This window comes from Cnephaeus nilssonii, assembly GCF_951640355.1.
Source record: "Cnephaeus nilssonii genome assembly, chromosome: 11".
NCBI lineage: Eukaryota > Metazoa > Chordata > Mammalia > Chiroptera > Vespertilionidae > Cnephaeus > Cnephaeus nilssonii.
In genome coordinates, this window is record NC_137082.1 from 10,635,053 (window position 1) to 10,651,159 (window position 16,107).

Here is a 16,107-nt window from a genome sequence, read left to right on the forward strand (position 1 = left end):
AACAGCAAGTGCAAAGGTCCTGAGGCAGAAAGGAGTGCGATGCTTTCTATGAACAGGAAGATAGCCAGTTTGGCTGGAGTCCAGTGAGAGAGGTTAAGCTAGAGGGGCAGGCAGAGCCCAGCCAGGCTGGCCTTGTTGAGGTTATTTAACTTTCCCCTAAAATGGGAGGGGAATGTCCAGCCCATGGGCCATATAAGGACGATGAAATCATTTGGTCTGGCCCAGCCAAAGCATTAGGGGTGAGTTAATTAAATGTTTGGCCAAATATAGTAGGCTAGTTTTTAAGTTGATAATTTTGTATGGCCCGCGAATGATGTTATAAATATCCAAATGGCCCTCGCTGGTTTGGCTCAGTGGATAGAGCGTCGGCCTGCAGACTGAAGGGTCCCGGGTTCAACTCTGGTCAAGGGCACATGCCTGGGTTGCGGGCTCCATCCCCAGTAGAGGGAGTGTAGGAGGCAGCCGATCGATGATTCTCTCTCATCACTGATGTTTCTCTCTTTCTCTCCCTCTCCCTTCCTCTCTGAAATCAATAAAAATACGTTTTAAAAAAAAATCCAAATGGCCCTTGGGAGAAACACGGCTCCCCACCCCTTCCTAAGAGCTGTGGGAAGCCATTTCTGAGCTCTAACCTGGGGTGGGGGCACCGTCTGGACCCTATAAGACCAGCCCTGCCAAGCCAGACAGCATCTCCAGGATGGCCCAGAAGGGGAACCACGTAGGTTGAGGATCATTTGTGCAGCCGCACAACTTTAGGAAGAGGTCCCATTCTGCCTGGCAGGCCCTTGGACACATATTTTTCACTTACTTGTTTGCTCAGTCACTCAACAGAAGTGTATGGACAGTCTCTAGGCGCCTGTGCTAGGTGCTTGGCAAACTGTGCTGAATGATAATAGTCATGGTTCCAGCCTCAGTGGAGTATAGACCCTAGTGCAGAGCCACAAACTTCTATAAAGGGTCAGACAGCGGATACTTTAGGCTTTGTGGGCATATGGTCTCTGTCTCGGCTACCAACGCTGCTGTTATAGTGCAAAAGCAAGCCATAGACCATATGCAAAACGAGGAGTGGCTGTGTTCCAGTAAAACTTTATTTATAAACACAGTCTTGTGGGCCGGATTTGGCCCAGGGGCTGTAGTTTGCCTGCCCCTGATCTAGTGGGATGGAATTCCCTATACAGATAAATATCTGATGTAATGTGAGCTGGTAGCTGGTGCCAATGGAAAAAGATGTCAGGGAAAAGGGGTGGAGAAAGACACTGGGGTGAGGATAGAGATGATCTTTTTGATGGGCCAACTCTAGGGGGTATCGACTGAGCAGGCACGTGAAGGAATCAGGGAAGTGGCCAAGTAAAGACCTTGCGGGGAGAGTTTCCAGGCAGAGGGAGAAACACACTCAGGAACTCAGAGGCAGACTCCGCTTGAAGAAAAGCCAGGTGTCACTGGGCTGTTGCTGAGTCAGGTTGGGGAGAAGAGGGGACAGGTGGGAGGGGCAAGACAAGCCAGGGCCCAGGGACAAGTGTGTTAAGAAGTTTAGATGACATCTGTAGTGTCAGGGAAAGCCTTTAAAGTGGATTTCAGGAATGGATGTTTCCAAAGATTGCTGCGTGGGGAACGGACCATGCAGGGCAAGGCTGGAAATGGGGAGGCCGGGGAAGAGGCCGCGACAGTGGCCCAGAAGGGAGAGGACAGTAGCTTGGACCGGAGTGGTTGTAGTGGAGAAGGGGTGACACATGAATTTGGTTTATAATCAACAGTAGCAGGATTTACTGATGGCTTGGACGTAAGGCTGAATGGAGGGGCCTGTGTTGAGCTGGCCCCTCAGATTGGAGGAGGACTGGGTGAGGGGTGGCAGGAATGGATAGCTGGTTCCCTTGCTAATTCCAGTCTCCAGCCGTGGGGCCTTTTGAGGTGGCAGCAGGAGCCTGCGCTAGACGGCTACTATGAAAGAAAAAATTAGGGTGTTCTCCAGGCACTGGCTTGATAGTTTGGAAGACTCTATAGCCAGAGCCTTGCCTTTTGGGGGCCAAGTGGTTTGTCTGGGGGATTTCCAATCCTGCTATTTCTGTGGTTTTGGGTGAATCTCTTCCCCTCCCAGGGCCTCAGTTTCCTTATCTGTAAAATGGCTCTCACCTGTACAAAGTAAGACATGAGCCAGGAGTTCTGGTTCAGAATTAAGCTACTTCTGATACTCGAGCATGGATATTTGAGGTTTGACCCCAGAGCTCCATGCACTCCAGGCCCGTGCACCCTCCCTCTGCATCCCGTATCTGTGTCAGACACGCAGAGCGATGAGGTGGGCCTAGGTCCGAGTTTTTCAAATTGGGGGTCACAGCCCACTGGTGGGACAGGAAACCTGTTGAATGGGTTGTGACCAGCATGTAAGAAAAGTAACCTCAGACGGGGTGTGTGTGTGTGTGAGTGAGATGAGGGTGTCACATGTAGCAGGGTAAGTATTGTTTCGCGAAGCCTTTGTTTCAGTTGGGAGTTAATATGATGGCGTGCGCTAGGTTGTGAAATAAAATGCATTTCTTCTAACGGCCCCATTGAGACAAGGGCTTGGGAGTCATCAGCCAGGTGGTCATCCAGGCCTCCAGCTGACGCTCCCCAGCTTGGCCGGGCCATGCTCGGCGCACCTGCCCTCAAACCTTTCTGCCGTGACCTTGGCCTTCAAGGAGCCTGGGATGAAGCAGCCCCCCTTTCCTGCCGCAGAGGGAAGTAGGGTCCAGCCTGGGGTTTGGCGTGGTGGGGATTTAAACAACAAACAAACAGCAGGAGACAAACCCAGCCTGTGATTGCTCTGCATTGGGAGTTCTGTTCTAGAGGCTTAAAAAGACCTCCCCTCCCCCCTTCTCTTTCCAGAAGAACCGAATGCACATAAGGTCGCCAGCCCACACTCCGGACTTGCATACCATGATGATGTCCTGGACTATGGCCTCAAGCCATACAACCCCCTCGCCAGTCTCTCTGGCGAGTCCCCCGGCCGATTCGGAGAGCCGGATAGGGTAGGGCCCCAGAACTTTCTGAGCCCGGCCAAGCCAGCGGGGGCCTCGGGCCTGAGCCCTCGGATCGAGATCACTCCGTCCCACGAACTGATGCAGGCAGGGGGGGGCCTCCGCATGAGAGACACTGGCCTCCTGGGGGAGCAGGCGCCCCTGGCGGGGGCGGCCGCCAGCCCAAGGTTCACCCTGCCCGTGCCCGGCTTCGAGGGCTACCGCGAGCAGCCGCTTTGCTTGAGCCCCGCTAGCAGCGGCTCCTCTGCCAGCTTCATTTCCGAAACCTTCTCCCCCTACACCTCGCCCTGCGTCTCGCCCAATAACGGCGGGCCCGACGACCTGTGTCCCCAGTTTCAAAACATCCCTGCTCATTATTCCCCCAGAACCTCGCCAATAATGTCACCTCGAACCAGCTTCGCTGAGGACAGCTGCCTGGGCCGCCACTCGCCCGTGCCCCGTCCGGCCTCCCGCTCCTCGTCGCCTGGTGCCAAGCGGAGGCATTCGTGTGCTGGGGCCTTGGTTGCCCCGCTGCCCGGAGCCTCACCCCAGCACTCCCGCAGCCCCTCACCGCAGCCCCAGGACGACGGCGCCCCCGCTGGGTACCCCCCAACGGCTGGCTCTGCCATCCTCATGGATGCTCTCAACAGCCTCGCCCCGGACTCGCCTTGTGGGATCCCCCCGAAGATGTGGAAGACCAGCCCCGACCCGTCACCGGTGTCTGCCGCCCAGCCCAAGGCCGGCCTGCCCCGCCACATCTACCCGGCCATGGAGTTCCTGGGGCCCTGCGAGCAGGAGGAGAGGAGGAACTCGGCTCCCGAGTCCATCTTGCTGATGCCCCCGACGTGGCCCAAGCCGCTGGTGCCTGCTATTCCCATCTGCAGGTGAGTCGGGCTTTGAAAGTGAGTTGCTCCACGATTTAGTGTTAAGAGATGGTTTTCTGGCTGTGAGCGTGGGGTTCAAAGCTGGCCGGACTCTGAACATTTAAATTCTAGCTCTCCATTTACTGGCTGTGAGGCCCTGAGAAGGAAGTTAAATTCTCTGAGCTGTAGTTTCCCCATCTGTAAAATGGGTATAAGTGTACATGACTTACTGGGTGTTGACTTTGAGGGTATAGTTATAGGATGCATGTGATTGCTCATGTGGCACTTGGTTCATCATTCATTCATTTATTTAACAAGTATTTATCAAGCACCTACCATGTGCCATGCACTGTTATAGGTGTTGGAGAGACAGTGATGAAAAAAATGGGCAAAAATGCCTGCCTTTATGGAGCTGGCATTCTTGTAAGCACAAAGCAAGTCTTTATGCATGCATTTTGCTATCCTAATATATAAAAACCCTGGGTTCATCACGACTGGAGGTTTGACCAACCGGAAGTCAGTCCTGCAGTCAGCGCTGGGTAGCTGTGGCAACGCAGCACTGACTGCTGCGGCTGCAGGCACGGAGACCCAGCACTGACTGCTGAGGGGACTGAGAATCAGGCCTGGAGAGAGGCCTGAAGAGAGAAGCAGGGTCTGATTCGTAGCCTGTGTGGTAGCTGTTGATCAGCACTTGCCTCTCTCTTTCTCTCTGGGCTGGGCCAGCAGCCGCGCCTCCATTTCTCTCCAGGCCTCCACCAGGGCTGCTGATCAGCCCCACCTTTCTGATCAGGCCCTTTTGATAGGCCCAGAGACGCTGACTGGCATAGAAACCAACCAATCAAAACCAAATCTGGGTGGAGTATGAGGAGCTAATGGCTGCCTAGAAGGTGGAGCTTTTGACGCTGACTGGCATAGAAACCAACCAATCAGAACCAAATTGGCTGGCAGAGGAGGGCAGTTGGGGGCAAAATTAGGCCTGTAGGGAAGGGCAGTTGGGGTGAGATCAGGCCGGCAGGGGAGGGCAGTTAGGGGTGATCAGGCAGGCAGAGGCAATTAGGGGAGATCAGGCCAGCAGAGGAGGGCAGTTGGGGGCAAGATCAGGCTTGCAGGGGAGGGCCATTGGGGGCGAGATCAGGCCAGCAGGGGAGGGCAGTTGGGGGCAACCAGGCCTGCAGGGGAGGGCAGTTGGGGACGAGATCAGACTGGCAGGGGAGGGTAGTTGGGGGCGAGATCAGGCCAGCAGGGGAGGGCAGTTAGGGGCGATCAGGCAGGCAGGTAGAGGTAGTTAAGGGCAATCAGGCAGGCAGGCAGAGAGGTTAGGGGTGATCAGGCAGGCAGGCAGAGGTAGTTAAGGGCAATCAGGCAGGCAGGCAGAGAGGTTAGGGGTGATCAGGCAGGCAGGCAGAGGGGTTAGGGGCAATCAGGTAGGCAGGCAGGCAGAGGCAGTTAGGGGTGATCAGGCAGACAGGCAAGTGAGTGGTTAGGAGCCAGCAGTCCCTGATTGGAGAGGATGCAGGCTGGGCTGAGGGAACCCCCCCCCCCCTCAACCTCCATGCACGAATTTCATGCACCGGGCCACTAGTCTTATTATAGGATGTCTTATTTGACATCTGCTATGTACCACAGGACTGCAATCAGTGATAGGGAAGGCCTAAAAAATAGGTGAGCCCTAATCCTTAGGAATTTAAAAATCTTGACAAACTGAAGAGTTGTAGATAGCAGCCTGTAAGCTTTGGACTCTCTTAGGACTGGATTTGAGCCTTGGCTCTGCCATTGACTGGCTGTGTGATCATGGGTATCTCTGGTACTGCCAACCTACAGAGCCGATCAGACATCACCAATCCTGCAGGACCATCTTTCTCACTGAGCATTTTTTCATGTCATGCCCAGGGTAGACATCACTAATCAATCAGGACCTTCATTCTCACTGAGCATCTTTCTGGGCCATGGTTCCTCCTGTGAGGTGAGGATGATAATAGTAACTACCTCATGGTGTTTTAGTTTAAAGATTAGGTGAGATGATATTTATCAAGCTCTTGGCATGGAATCTGCACAAAGTAAGAGCTCAGAAACAGTGTAGCGTGATTGTCATTGGGTAATCTTTGTCTTCTAGAGGAAAATACAAGCTTTGTGCTAGGAGACTGAGCTCCCAATAGCTTCAGAGTCCTGATGGTGACAGTAATAATCACCAATGTTTAAGGACTCTTGTGCCAGGCATAATTCTAAGTACCTCTATGTATTACTACATTTAATTCTCACATAAACCTGGTTTGGTATTATTTTTATTTTGATGACAAGAAAAATGGGGCACACAGCCAGGAGCAGATATTATTCTATCTGTTGTATTAGATGAAGAATCTGAAGAGTTATGCTATTATCATATCCTAGTGGTTTTCAAAGTGTCATTTGATTTTAGCATCTGGAACCCCTCCCCCCCCTTTTTTTTCAAATAAAATGTTGAATACCAAAATAGATAATGGTAGAGAGAGGGTTTTGATTGATGTGGGGTTGAAAGGTAGCCAAGGGCCCTGCCTGTTGGCTTAACCCCACACCAGACCAAAATGGACCATGCAAAGCTTCCAGTCTGACTGAGAACACTATAGCCATCCGATGTCCCTTAAGGAAAGGAATGTCTGGGTTCAACAGGGTTAAACAGGTGCCTGTGTGCAGGGGCCACCCCCAGCTGTGGACAGAATGCGCAGTGATTTCGAAGCTCATTTGGCTGCCGAGTTCTGAGTTCTGTGGCTCAGGTTTCACAGAGCTACTTTAGGACATGGCGATCAGGACCAACCCCTGGCACAGGTTGAGAAACCAGGGCTCAGAGAGGTGACATGACATGCCCGTGATCACACAGTTAGTTAATGACCACGCTGGAAATTAGAGTCCAGGATGCCTGACTCCTCGTTCTTTCTGCTACAGATCAATCTCCAAAACATGGCCTATCTAATGCCTGCCAATGGGGAGGAACATTATATGAAATATGGTTGTAATACATTTATGTGAGACTTTATTGTTTATTTTGTGAAATCCTTCCCTCTCCATTCTGGGGCTTGATCTGCGAGGTGTTAGAATCCTTTGTTCCCTACCAAGTGTCAGTCTGTGCCAGCCAATAAGATATTTGTAAGGATTTTCTATCAGATTGAGAGGATAGGGACATTCAGGAAATCTCATGATAATATCCACTTCAAGGTGTGTGGACAACTCTGCAGAGGACTGGAATTCTAATGCAGGATTTCAGACTGACCTCAGTGGTCTGATTCTTAATATTTTATTTCAGTTGTCAAAGACTTATTCCAGAACAAACAAAATTCGATAATGATGCTTACGGATATCCCACTGAATCTCCCACTCACTAAATTTTTTGACCCTTCAAGAGACACAGGGGTGAAGTGATTTTTTTTTATGAGCCTTATTTTGCGAACTTAATTTTTTTTTTAAACTTGCATAGATGATGAGAGTAAGAGTACTTAACATCAGGGGCACCTTGGTTGTAGGCAGGAGCTTGAAGGCATGTTGGCATGTAACTAAGGTAGAATTAAATGCATTGTGGGCACCCCCCAAGACTATAGGGCAAGAGGGGCTTCAGGGGGCAGTGTGGTGGGGAGGAAGGAATGGAGATTTGCTTGCGGAGTAAAGATGTAATTTTAATTGGATTGAAAGTTCAAGTAGGACTCTAGCACTGCTGGAGTTTATGGGTTACCATCCCCTTCCGTTCTCCCCTTGATATTACTATGATAGAGAAGGGATGGAATTAGCATCATTGCAAGCACTTAACTAAGTCAAGTGGATAATGTCAGCTCCCACTGCTCTGGGCTTAGTAGGAAAGAATAGCCTGATTGGATTGATGATTTCTGCCATATGTGAAAAATCAGGACATAGTGACACAAATCCATGCATTTGCAACTTCAAAGCTACAGTGAATATACAGAGAATCTTTGAAATAAAATTGCTCATTCACTCATCCATCCATCCGTGCATCCACCCACCCACCCACTGAATATTCCCTGAGAACCTATCAAATGCCATGCATTGTTCTAGAGTCATTCCATAAATGAGGTAATTTCTTGGACTGATTTTAAATAAATTAGTAAGATAAAGAGGCAGTATGGAGATGTGGAAGGAGCCCTGGACTGGGAGTCAAGGGACATGAGTTAGAGCCCCGACTGTATCTTGCTCTGTGATCTTGGAAAAATGTAGTGAGGTTCTCTGAAGCTCTGAAGGAATGAATAGTCTAGATAATTTGTCAAGACCTCAGTCATCTCTTAAATGTCATAATTCTAATCACATATCAAGTGCCTGCTGTGTGTGCTGAATTTTTAATATAAAATGAAACTTAATGGCATGCCCTCAAAGAAATTACAGCCTCAGATGTAAAGGCATGCATATCTAATATTGTAACTAACTCAGATTGTCTATAGGAAATAACTGTTTATTTGAAATATACAATATGTACAGGAAAATGATAGCTAGTAATTTTGGAGCACTTACTGTGATAGGATCTTTTATATAATCTCCGTATCCCCATTTCACTGTTGAGGAAATTAAGGCCTAGGGAGGTAGAGGCATTTGCTCTGTCACACAGGTAGTTAGAGGTGGTGCTGGGACTTAAACTTGAGTGTGTAACTCCAGTCATGAGCTTGACCAGGCCTCCTCAAACTATGGCTTGCGGGCCACATGCGGGTGTTTTTGTCGTTTTGTTTTTTTACTTCAAAATAAGATATGTGCAGTGTGCATAGGAATTTGTTCATAGTTTTTTTTAAACTATAGTCCGGCCCTCCAACGGTCTGAGGGACAGTGAACTGGCCCCCTGTTTAAAAAGTTTGAGGATCCCTGAGCTTGACCTTTACTCTTCATTTAATACTAGGGAGTCTGAGTGGTTTGGCTCATTCCTACCAAAACCAGACACCTCTCTGTGGTTGGATGTTTTATACTTGACATGATAAATAATAACTGTGACTGGAACTCTCCTCTCTCTAAAGTTTACTTTTAATTGAGATCATTATACATAGAAATAAGAGTTTGGAGGTGATACTCTTCAAAATTCTCAGAGAAAAAGAAGGTCCGGCAGTTAGAAACACGCTAGAGCTAACATACAGTGAAATTAGCTTCATGAATTGTCAGTCACACTGTCTTCATCAAGATGAATGAGAAAGCAAAGAAAAAGATCTCCATCTTGTGAAGAGCCCTATCATGTCTGAGAAACATGTGCCTCCCAACAGCCAGTGTTTTATCCTTATGCTCATTGGACATGATTTTCAGAAAATGAACCATTTACGTTTATTGTACAGGTTAACTGATTCTGATTTATTGTACATACGACTGTTTCGGTTTCCTCCTTCAGTATCCCAGTGACTGCATCACTTCCTCCACTTGAATGGCCACTCTCCCACCAGTCAGGCTCCTATGAGCTTCGGATTGAGGTGCAGCCCAAGCCACATCACCGGGCCCACTATGAGACAGAAGGCAGCCGAGGGGCCGTCAAAGCGCCAACCGGTGGCCACCCTGTGGTTCAGGTATGGACTTTAATTATTTTTATTTTGTTTTCTTTATTTGTTACTAGGTGATTTACTTCTGCTAAACCACAGCCTGTGGCTCGTCAGGTTGAGGTATGTGACTCAGCCTCTTACTCCTCTGAGGGATGGGGCATTTAAGATCAAATTAGTATCTGAAACGAATCAGCTACTAAGACGCCAGAGAAGAAAGTCTTCTTGAGCTGGATAAGGATAGAAATGATACCCATGCTCCAGCTACTTCTTCCCTTCTCTTTCTGATTGAAAAACTGCTAGAATTTTGCAGATGTTTGTGTATTGACAGAAGGTTTCTGAAGCCATCATTTTGTGTTTAAATTTTAGATGAGCGTGAATAGAGGAAAATCAATATACTCTTGTAAAATATAGGAAAGTAAGAACAAATTAACACTATGCATAGTCAGCCCTAGTTGGTTTGGTTCAGTGGATAGAGCGTCAGCCTGCAGACTGAAGGGTCCCAGGTTTGATTCTGGTCAAGGGCACATGCCCAGGTTGCAGGCTCAATCCCCAGTAGGGGGCACGCAGAAGGCAGCTGGTCAATGATTGTCTCTTATCAATGATGTTTCCACCTCTCTCTTCCTCTCTGAAATCAATTAAAACAAACAAACAAACAAACAAACAAACAAACAAAACTATGCATAGTCAAACTAACTAAAATAACTGTTAACATTTTGATATATTTCCTGTTGTCTTTTTTCTATTTACAAACATGGCAATGTCTACTACTGTACATTTATATACTTGATGTTTTAGTAGTTTGTACTCTGATTTTTTTTTTTTACTTTACATTATACCATGAGCATTTCCTCCTGTTTTTTCTTAGTAGTTATCTTTTATGTCTGTGGCTTTTACTTCAACCTCAGATCTCTTTTTTTCTTCTCAAAATAAGTACAGTGTTCTTTCTTCTCAAAAATAATTAGAGTTGAAATATTCTTAATTGTATTTTCTGGTTAACCAGCAACTGCTGACTAGTGCCCACCAACCAACCCAACCAGATCTTTAATACATTTAAATTAATTTACCTTTTTTTTTTTTTTTGGTATTTGCCTGAAAGTGTAAGTATTATATGGTAAGAATTCTATGATAAGAATCTGATGCAATGTGCATCAGAACTCTCTAGAGTTGTTCAAAATACAGATTCTTGAGTATCACCTAAAACTACTTAATTAGAAGCTACATGACATGAGTAGAGTTCAGATAACAAACAAACCACAAACCCCCAGATCTTCACAGACACTTCGGCTGTATACACCTGGTTAAGGACTTTTATGAGAATACTAGAGGCCTGATGCACGAAATTCGTGCAAGGGGCTCGGCCCTCGCAGCTGCGGCAGCTGCCTCGGCCCTTGCAGCCCCGGCTTGTCTGGAAGGTTGTCCGGACGGTCGTTCCGCTGTTCGGCCATCTGGTCTAATTAGCATATTATGCTTTTATTATTATAGATTAGGAACTTTTAAATCCTGGCAGTTGCTTTTTCTAAACCTGACATCACAGATATCTTGGGATCTGTTTCTATTCATTGCTCCTTTTCCTTGACCACAAGTCACCTTTTCCTTTTTCTTTGTATGTCTAGTGATTTTTTATTGTATTTTGACATTGCAGTGATAACATATACTGGACATTGTAGAGACTCTGGATTTGTTATCTTCCTCTAAAGGCTTCCCTATTTTAGGATGGGAACCTCCTGGCTTGGAGGATGGCATTAGTCTGTGTGTTGGAGTCAAAGCCTTTGGTAGGAATAGGGAAACTCATTCAAAACAGATTAGGAAAAGGGGATTGTATGAGGAGGCTACGGGGCTATTGCACAAAACCAGGCCAGTAGATTCAACTCAAGAAGAGCCCGGACTTGGGAAATCACCCTCTAAGTCTTACTTCTTTGCTTAGTCAATCCATTCAACAAGTGAGTTCATTCTGCAAGCATTTGTTGGGCACCTCCTTTTTGTCATATGCTGAACCTGATACTGAAACGCAGTGAAGAATAAAACAAGTTATGATCTCTTTCATCATGAGCTCACGTTCTAGAGGGAAAGAGTCAATGACTGATCACACAAATGATAAAATTAGAAGTTGTGGCAAGTGGCCTGAAAGAAAAGTGTGGGGCTCTGGGTGGAGGAGCCAACGTAAGTGGGAAGAACATCCGCTAAGATTTCCCTAAGGAAGAGATGTAGGGAGAACAGCATGTGCAAATGCCCAGAGGCAGAAGGAAGCAGAAGGAACCACATCAGAGGACCATCGGAGGCCAATGTAACTGGAGTGTGAGGGGCTAGAGAGAGAGAGTGGAGAGAGGCAGAAAGGAGCCGGAGCATGCAGGGCCTGGATAGCCATGGAGAAGGGTGTGAAAAGCAGGAAAGAAGCATGATCTGACTTAGGCTTTGATAATACCCCACTGATTGCTCCTATGGGATAGTAGCTGAGATAAGGAGAAGAGTTAGGGGGCTCTATCCTTTCAGGGTTTCTTCATCCTCTGATCACTCAACAAATGTTTGTTGAGCACTACTACGTACCAGGCACGGTTCTAGATTCTGGGACAGGGTGTGAACAAAATAGCCAGAAATCCTCACCCTCACCAGCTTACAGTTTAGTAACATAGTAATAACAGTAAACACTTAGTGAGCATATACCGCATGTCAGAATCTGTTCAAAGTGCTGTGTACGTTAACTTATTTAACAGAGCCCTCTGGAGCAGGTTACAGTTAGGTTGAGGAGATGTCAAGGAACTCATTCAAGGTCACAGTTACTGAGTGGTGGATGTTGGATTTGGACCCTGGGGTCTGGCGCTACCAGCTGCACCACTTTCCCGATCTTCTGCGTCTCTTTGCAGACCAGCGTTCCTGCCTTTCACTCTCCCCAGGCAGAGAAAGCCTGGTGGGAAGTTGCCCACACTCCCTGCCTATGAATTGTATATGCTATTCCGATTTCACCTCCCTCACAGGCCCATTGGAGTCCAAATCCTGATTCTCAGGGAAGTGCTAATGGGCCTTGGTTGGGACGGGTGCCGTCCACTGGGCCAGTTAGCTTGGCCAGTGAGGTCCGGCCACATGTGGCGCTAACCTCTGCTCACTCATTCATCATGGCTGGGGCCGTGGAAGTTTCCAGAGAAGAGAATGGGCTGGATGTGCAGTTCAAAAGACTCCGCCACAGAGCACTTGAAGTTCACACCCCTCCTTCCAACAGCCCCCAAGGATCCGTTCTTATTCTTGCTCATAACTTTGAAAACTCAGTGTATGACTTAAAAATTAAGCCATATCCTCAGAAAACACAAAGTGAAGTATCTTTTTTTCTTTTGAATAGTTTGTGTGCTCTTCAAAAATGAAACGTGCTAACCCCCGATTTTTAGCGTAGGTAGTTGGTTTTTTAAAAATTCCTTTGAAAAATGAAGAAGAGAGAGACCTTAAGAAACAAGTGATCTTAAGCTTTAAGTAGGTGCGAAAACCCCTTTCAAAATCTGGAGGGTACCCCTGTGTTCCCAGAAGAGCAATGAAGCCCCGTTTTGTACCTTGCTAGAACTTTCTGCTGGTTTCTCTCTTGATCTCTGTCTCTCTCTTTATCTCCCCATCTGTTTCTATTTTTGTACTGAACCAGGGCTCCCTTCCCCGCTCAATCATCCGTCCCCACCCTTCTTTTTTATTTGCCACTCCATGAAACTTCATCTTTTTTTGCATGCCTAGTGGTTTTATGCTCCTCTTTATATGACAATAAAACAAATACAAGACCATTTCATTCTGTTCCTTTAAATATAAAATTTAAATCTTAAGCATATATCACGTTCAACTTTTTTCTTTTTTTCTGTCCTGAATGTCATTTAATCTTGGAAGAAAGTTTGCTCCAAACTTCAGATGCTTTTTAGATCTCATGACTCATTCATTTGACGAATATTTTGTTTGGACCTACTGTGTGCCAGGTACTGTGCTAGGTGCCAGTAGTATAATGAGAGGTGAGATGGACACAGCCCCTGCCCTGATGGAGCTCAGGGGCAGGGGGGTGCAAAGTAGACCAGAATGGTTTGGTGTGACCATTACTGAGGTGTAGGTGGGCCGGGGAGGCCAGACGAGGGCAATCTGGAATGACATGTGGACTCTTAGGTAAGACATGATAGCTGATTAGGAGCTCATCTGTTGGATTCACAACTTGGGGGTAACTCCTTCAAGAAAACCATGCCAAGAGGGTACTTGGGAGACCTGCGTTAGAGGGAGGGTCTTGCTGAGGAGATGACCTACCAACTGGGGCCTGGAGCAGGTGATGGAGCCAGCACAGAGAAGCACCATGCCCGGCCTTTCTCTGTCTTGCTGTCTTCTTTTGGTGGTGGTGGGGCACGTGCACAGGTCCCGAGGCAGGGAAGAACTCGTGTGTCTGAAGAGCTGAAGGGGAGCCAGGGTCACTTGAGTTTAGCCAGGACATGCAAGACTCATAAACCAAGTTGGGGAGCTAGGATTTTAATCCAGGGCAAGGGGAAGGGAGTGACAAGTTTTGGGTAGGGAAGGAAGGTGATTCTGATTTAATATTTTTAGGATCATTCGGTCTTCTCTCTAGAGAGGGGGTTAGAAAGGCTGAGGAAGGAAGCAGGGAGATAATTTGATAGGCTGTGACAGTGACAGGTGAGGGATGAAGGTGGTGAGGATGGGGAGGTGGCAGTGGGAGGAGCTTCGGGATTTGGTGCTGGCTTGGGGTGTGGGAGGTGAAGGAGCACTTGGGAAGGGTGGTGCCACCTGCCATAGGGGAAGACTTAGGGAAGAAGTTTCTTAGGGGAAGATGACGAGTTCAGTTTGGGGTTAGGAGGAAGGAAGAACTTGTGAGGCATCCAAGCAAAGATGTCACGTAGGCAGTTAGATACGGGAGCCCGGAGCTCAGAAGCCAAGTTGTGACTTTCTAACTGTCTGGCCTGTGATGGCACAGGACCACCGGCGCCATCATTGGTGGGCTTGGTGCCTATTGCTTGTGTGGGTGTATTCCTCACACCCTCTGTAGCAACTCGCAGCTCTTCGGAAGCAATGAACGGAGCGGAGAACCAAAGAAGAGGTTGGAGAAACAGGATCACACACTGACACGCTCCTGGGGGCCAGGCAATGGAAGTCAATGACTGAATTGGCCAAATGCCAGGGAGCAATAGGGAGTGGTGGGGAGTAGGGCACAGCAGACTATATGCCTCATCTCAAGGAGGCAGCTGCTCTTCAGCCCCCATTGGTTGTGCCATCTGGGAATGTGGGTCCATTGTTGCCAGCTTTTACAGTTTTATTTTCAAGAGGAACTAGGATTCTGAAACTTTCTGTGAAGTTTCTGATGATAAAGTTTTGGCTACTAAATCTACCCTTGGGTTAGCTTTGGCTCAAGGCAAACATCCTCAAGTTCATACCCTCTGGGGGTAAATAAGGACTGCGCTACTCCAAGGCTTATCAATAGAAAGGGAGATTAGAACGAGGCTATGTTTAAGCGATTTCTAAGAATTGCCCGGTTACGGAGGGAGCACTGTTAGCAGCCAGGCCCAGGCAGTCTCTCCTATAAAGCTCTGAATCCCATCGAAATAGAACAAACGTACGGCTCTTTCCAAGGGAGCCAGGGAGTCTTGGCTCCTTGGCCGGAGTTTGACCTGTTGGGATCAGACCAGAAAGGGAACCACTCGATTCACCTTGAAAGGGCACACGCCTCGGGCGGACCCTGCCATCGCTTCCTCGTTCTATTTCGGGACAGGATGCGGAGGCCCCAGGGTGGACAGAGCGCCATTCACAGGCGGCTCGCAAGGTTGGGCTTTAATGTTTCCATCGCCCCTCAGCTTCTGAGATCTAATAATACTCCAGTCTAGAGTGGCCTATATCATGCCATTGTCATTCTAATCCTCCCCCTACCTGCTTCCAGACCCTCTGACCATGGAGAGGAATTCCCCACGCAGGGTACTTCCCTATATTCCTTAGCCATCCTTGGGCTGGGACTTTCAAAAAAAAAAGTTATTCTTGCCACTCCCTGGGACATGTTTTCAACTGAAAAAGGGATCAGAAAGCCACCCTTTGAGTTAGAAAGGGAACAGAATAGGAGGATGTTGCGCCACGGAGCACACCTCCAAGAGCAATGCTCTGGCTTCTCTCAAACAGCTGCTCGGACAGATGGAGAAAACATGGGTCGGTCCCGTAGGAGAAATTCCTTACAGATGCAGAAACCCGATCTCTGCTCCATCCCGGGGAAGAATAACAAGCGTTGCAGGGTGCAGTGGGGGGCCAGGGGCGCACCTGTTCAGGTTACTGCCCCCCCTCCCCCAATCCAGAGGAGGCCAATCAAGTCTGCAGGCTTTCAACTTGTAAAAGGGATTACGGGACAGTGTTTTTCATCCTGGTGGATTTCAGCTCTCGCACTATTTGCAACTCACTTTGAATTATGTCTAAGGGAGAAGGCAGGCAGGCGGGGTTTCCCCCCCACCAGGGGAAGTGGGGTTCCCGATGGTGAGCAGGCCTTCTCCGGCAGTCGGCTGGGCACACGGGCTTCTATTTGACTAATGAAAAGAGCTTCGTGTGCCCCCCCCCCCCCCCCCCCCCGTTTTTAAGACGTGAAAGCAGGCCTTGCCAAGGCTGATTTGCCTCTATCAGGGCTACTGTGTTTGCTCTTCCAGAAAGTTCAGTCAGCCCTGGGAAAGGGGCAGGAAAGCGGAGGGAAATGGAGGTTCACGCTCCAGCTTCTGTGGGGCGTGTGCTGAGGTCCCCGGGGGTTCCGCCGCTCATTCATTCGGTGGTTAGAACATTTCC

The 16,107-nt window shown here is 48.2% G+C and overlaps 1 protein-coding gene across 6 annotated transcripts in view; it reads left to right on the forward strand.

Moving 5' to 3' along the window:
* NFATC2 (nuclear factor of activated T cells 2) overlaps positions 1 to 16,107 on the forward strand; it is a 157,828-nt gene that overhangs the window by 29,846 nt on the left and 111,875 nt on the right. For 4 of the 6 annotated variants that reach the window (XM_079783354.1, XM_079783353.1, XM_079783352.1 and 1 more), the window contains exons 2-3: positions 2,860 to 3,874; positions 9,195 to 9,366. In XM_079783354.1, the coding sequence (XP_079639480.1) occupies positions 2,860 to 3,874; positions 9,195 to 9,366 (1,187 nt within the window). The remainder of the gene's footprint in view (positions 1 to 2,859; positions 3,875 to 9,194; positions 9,367 to 16,107) is intronic. The other 2 variants (XM_079783355.1, XM_079783356.1) reach the window with 1 other exon arrangement.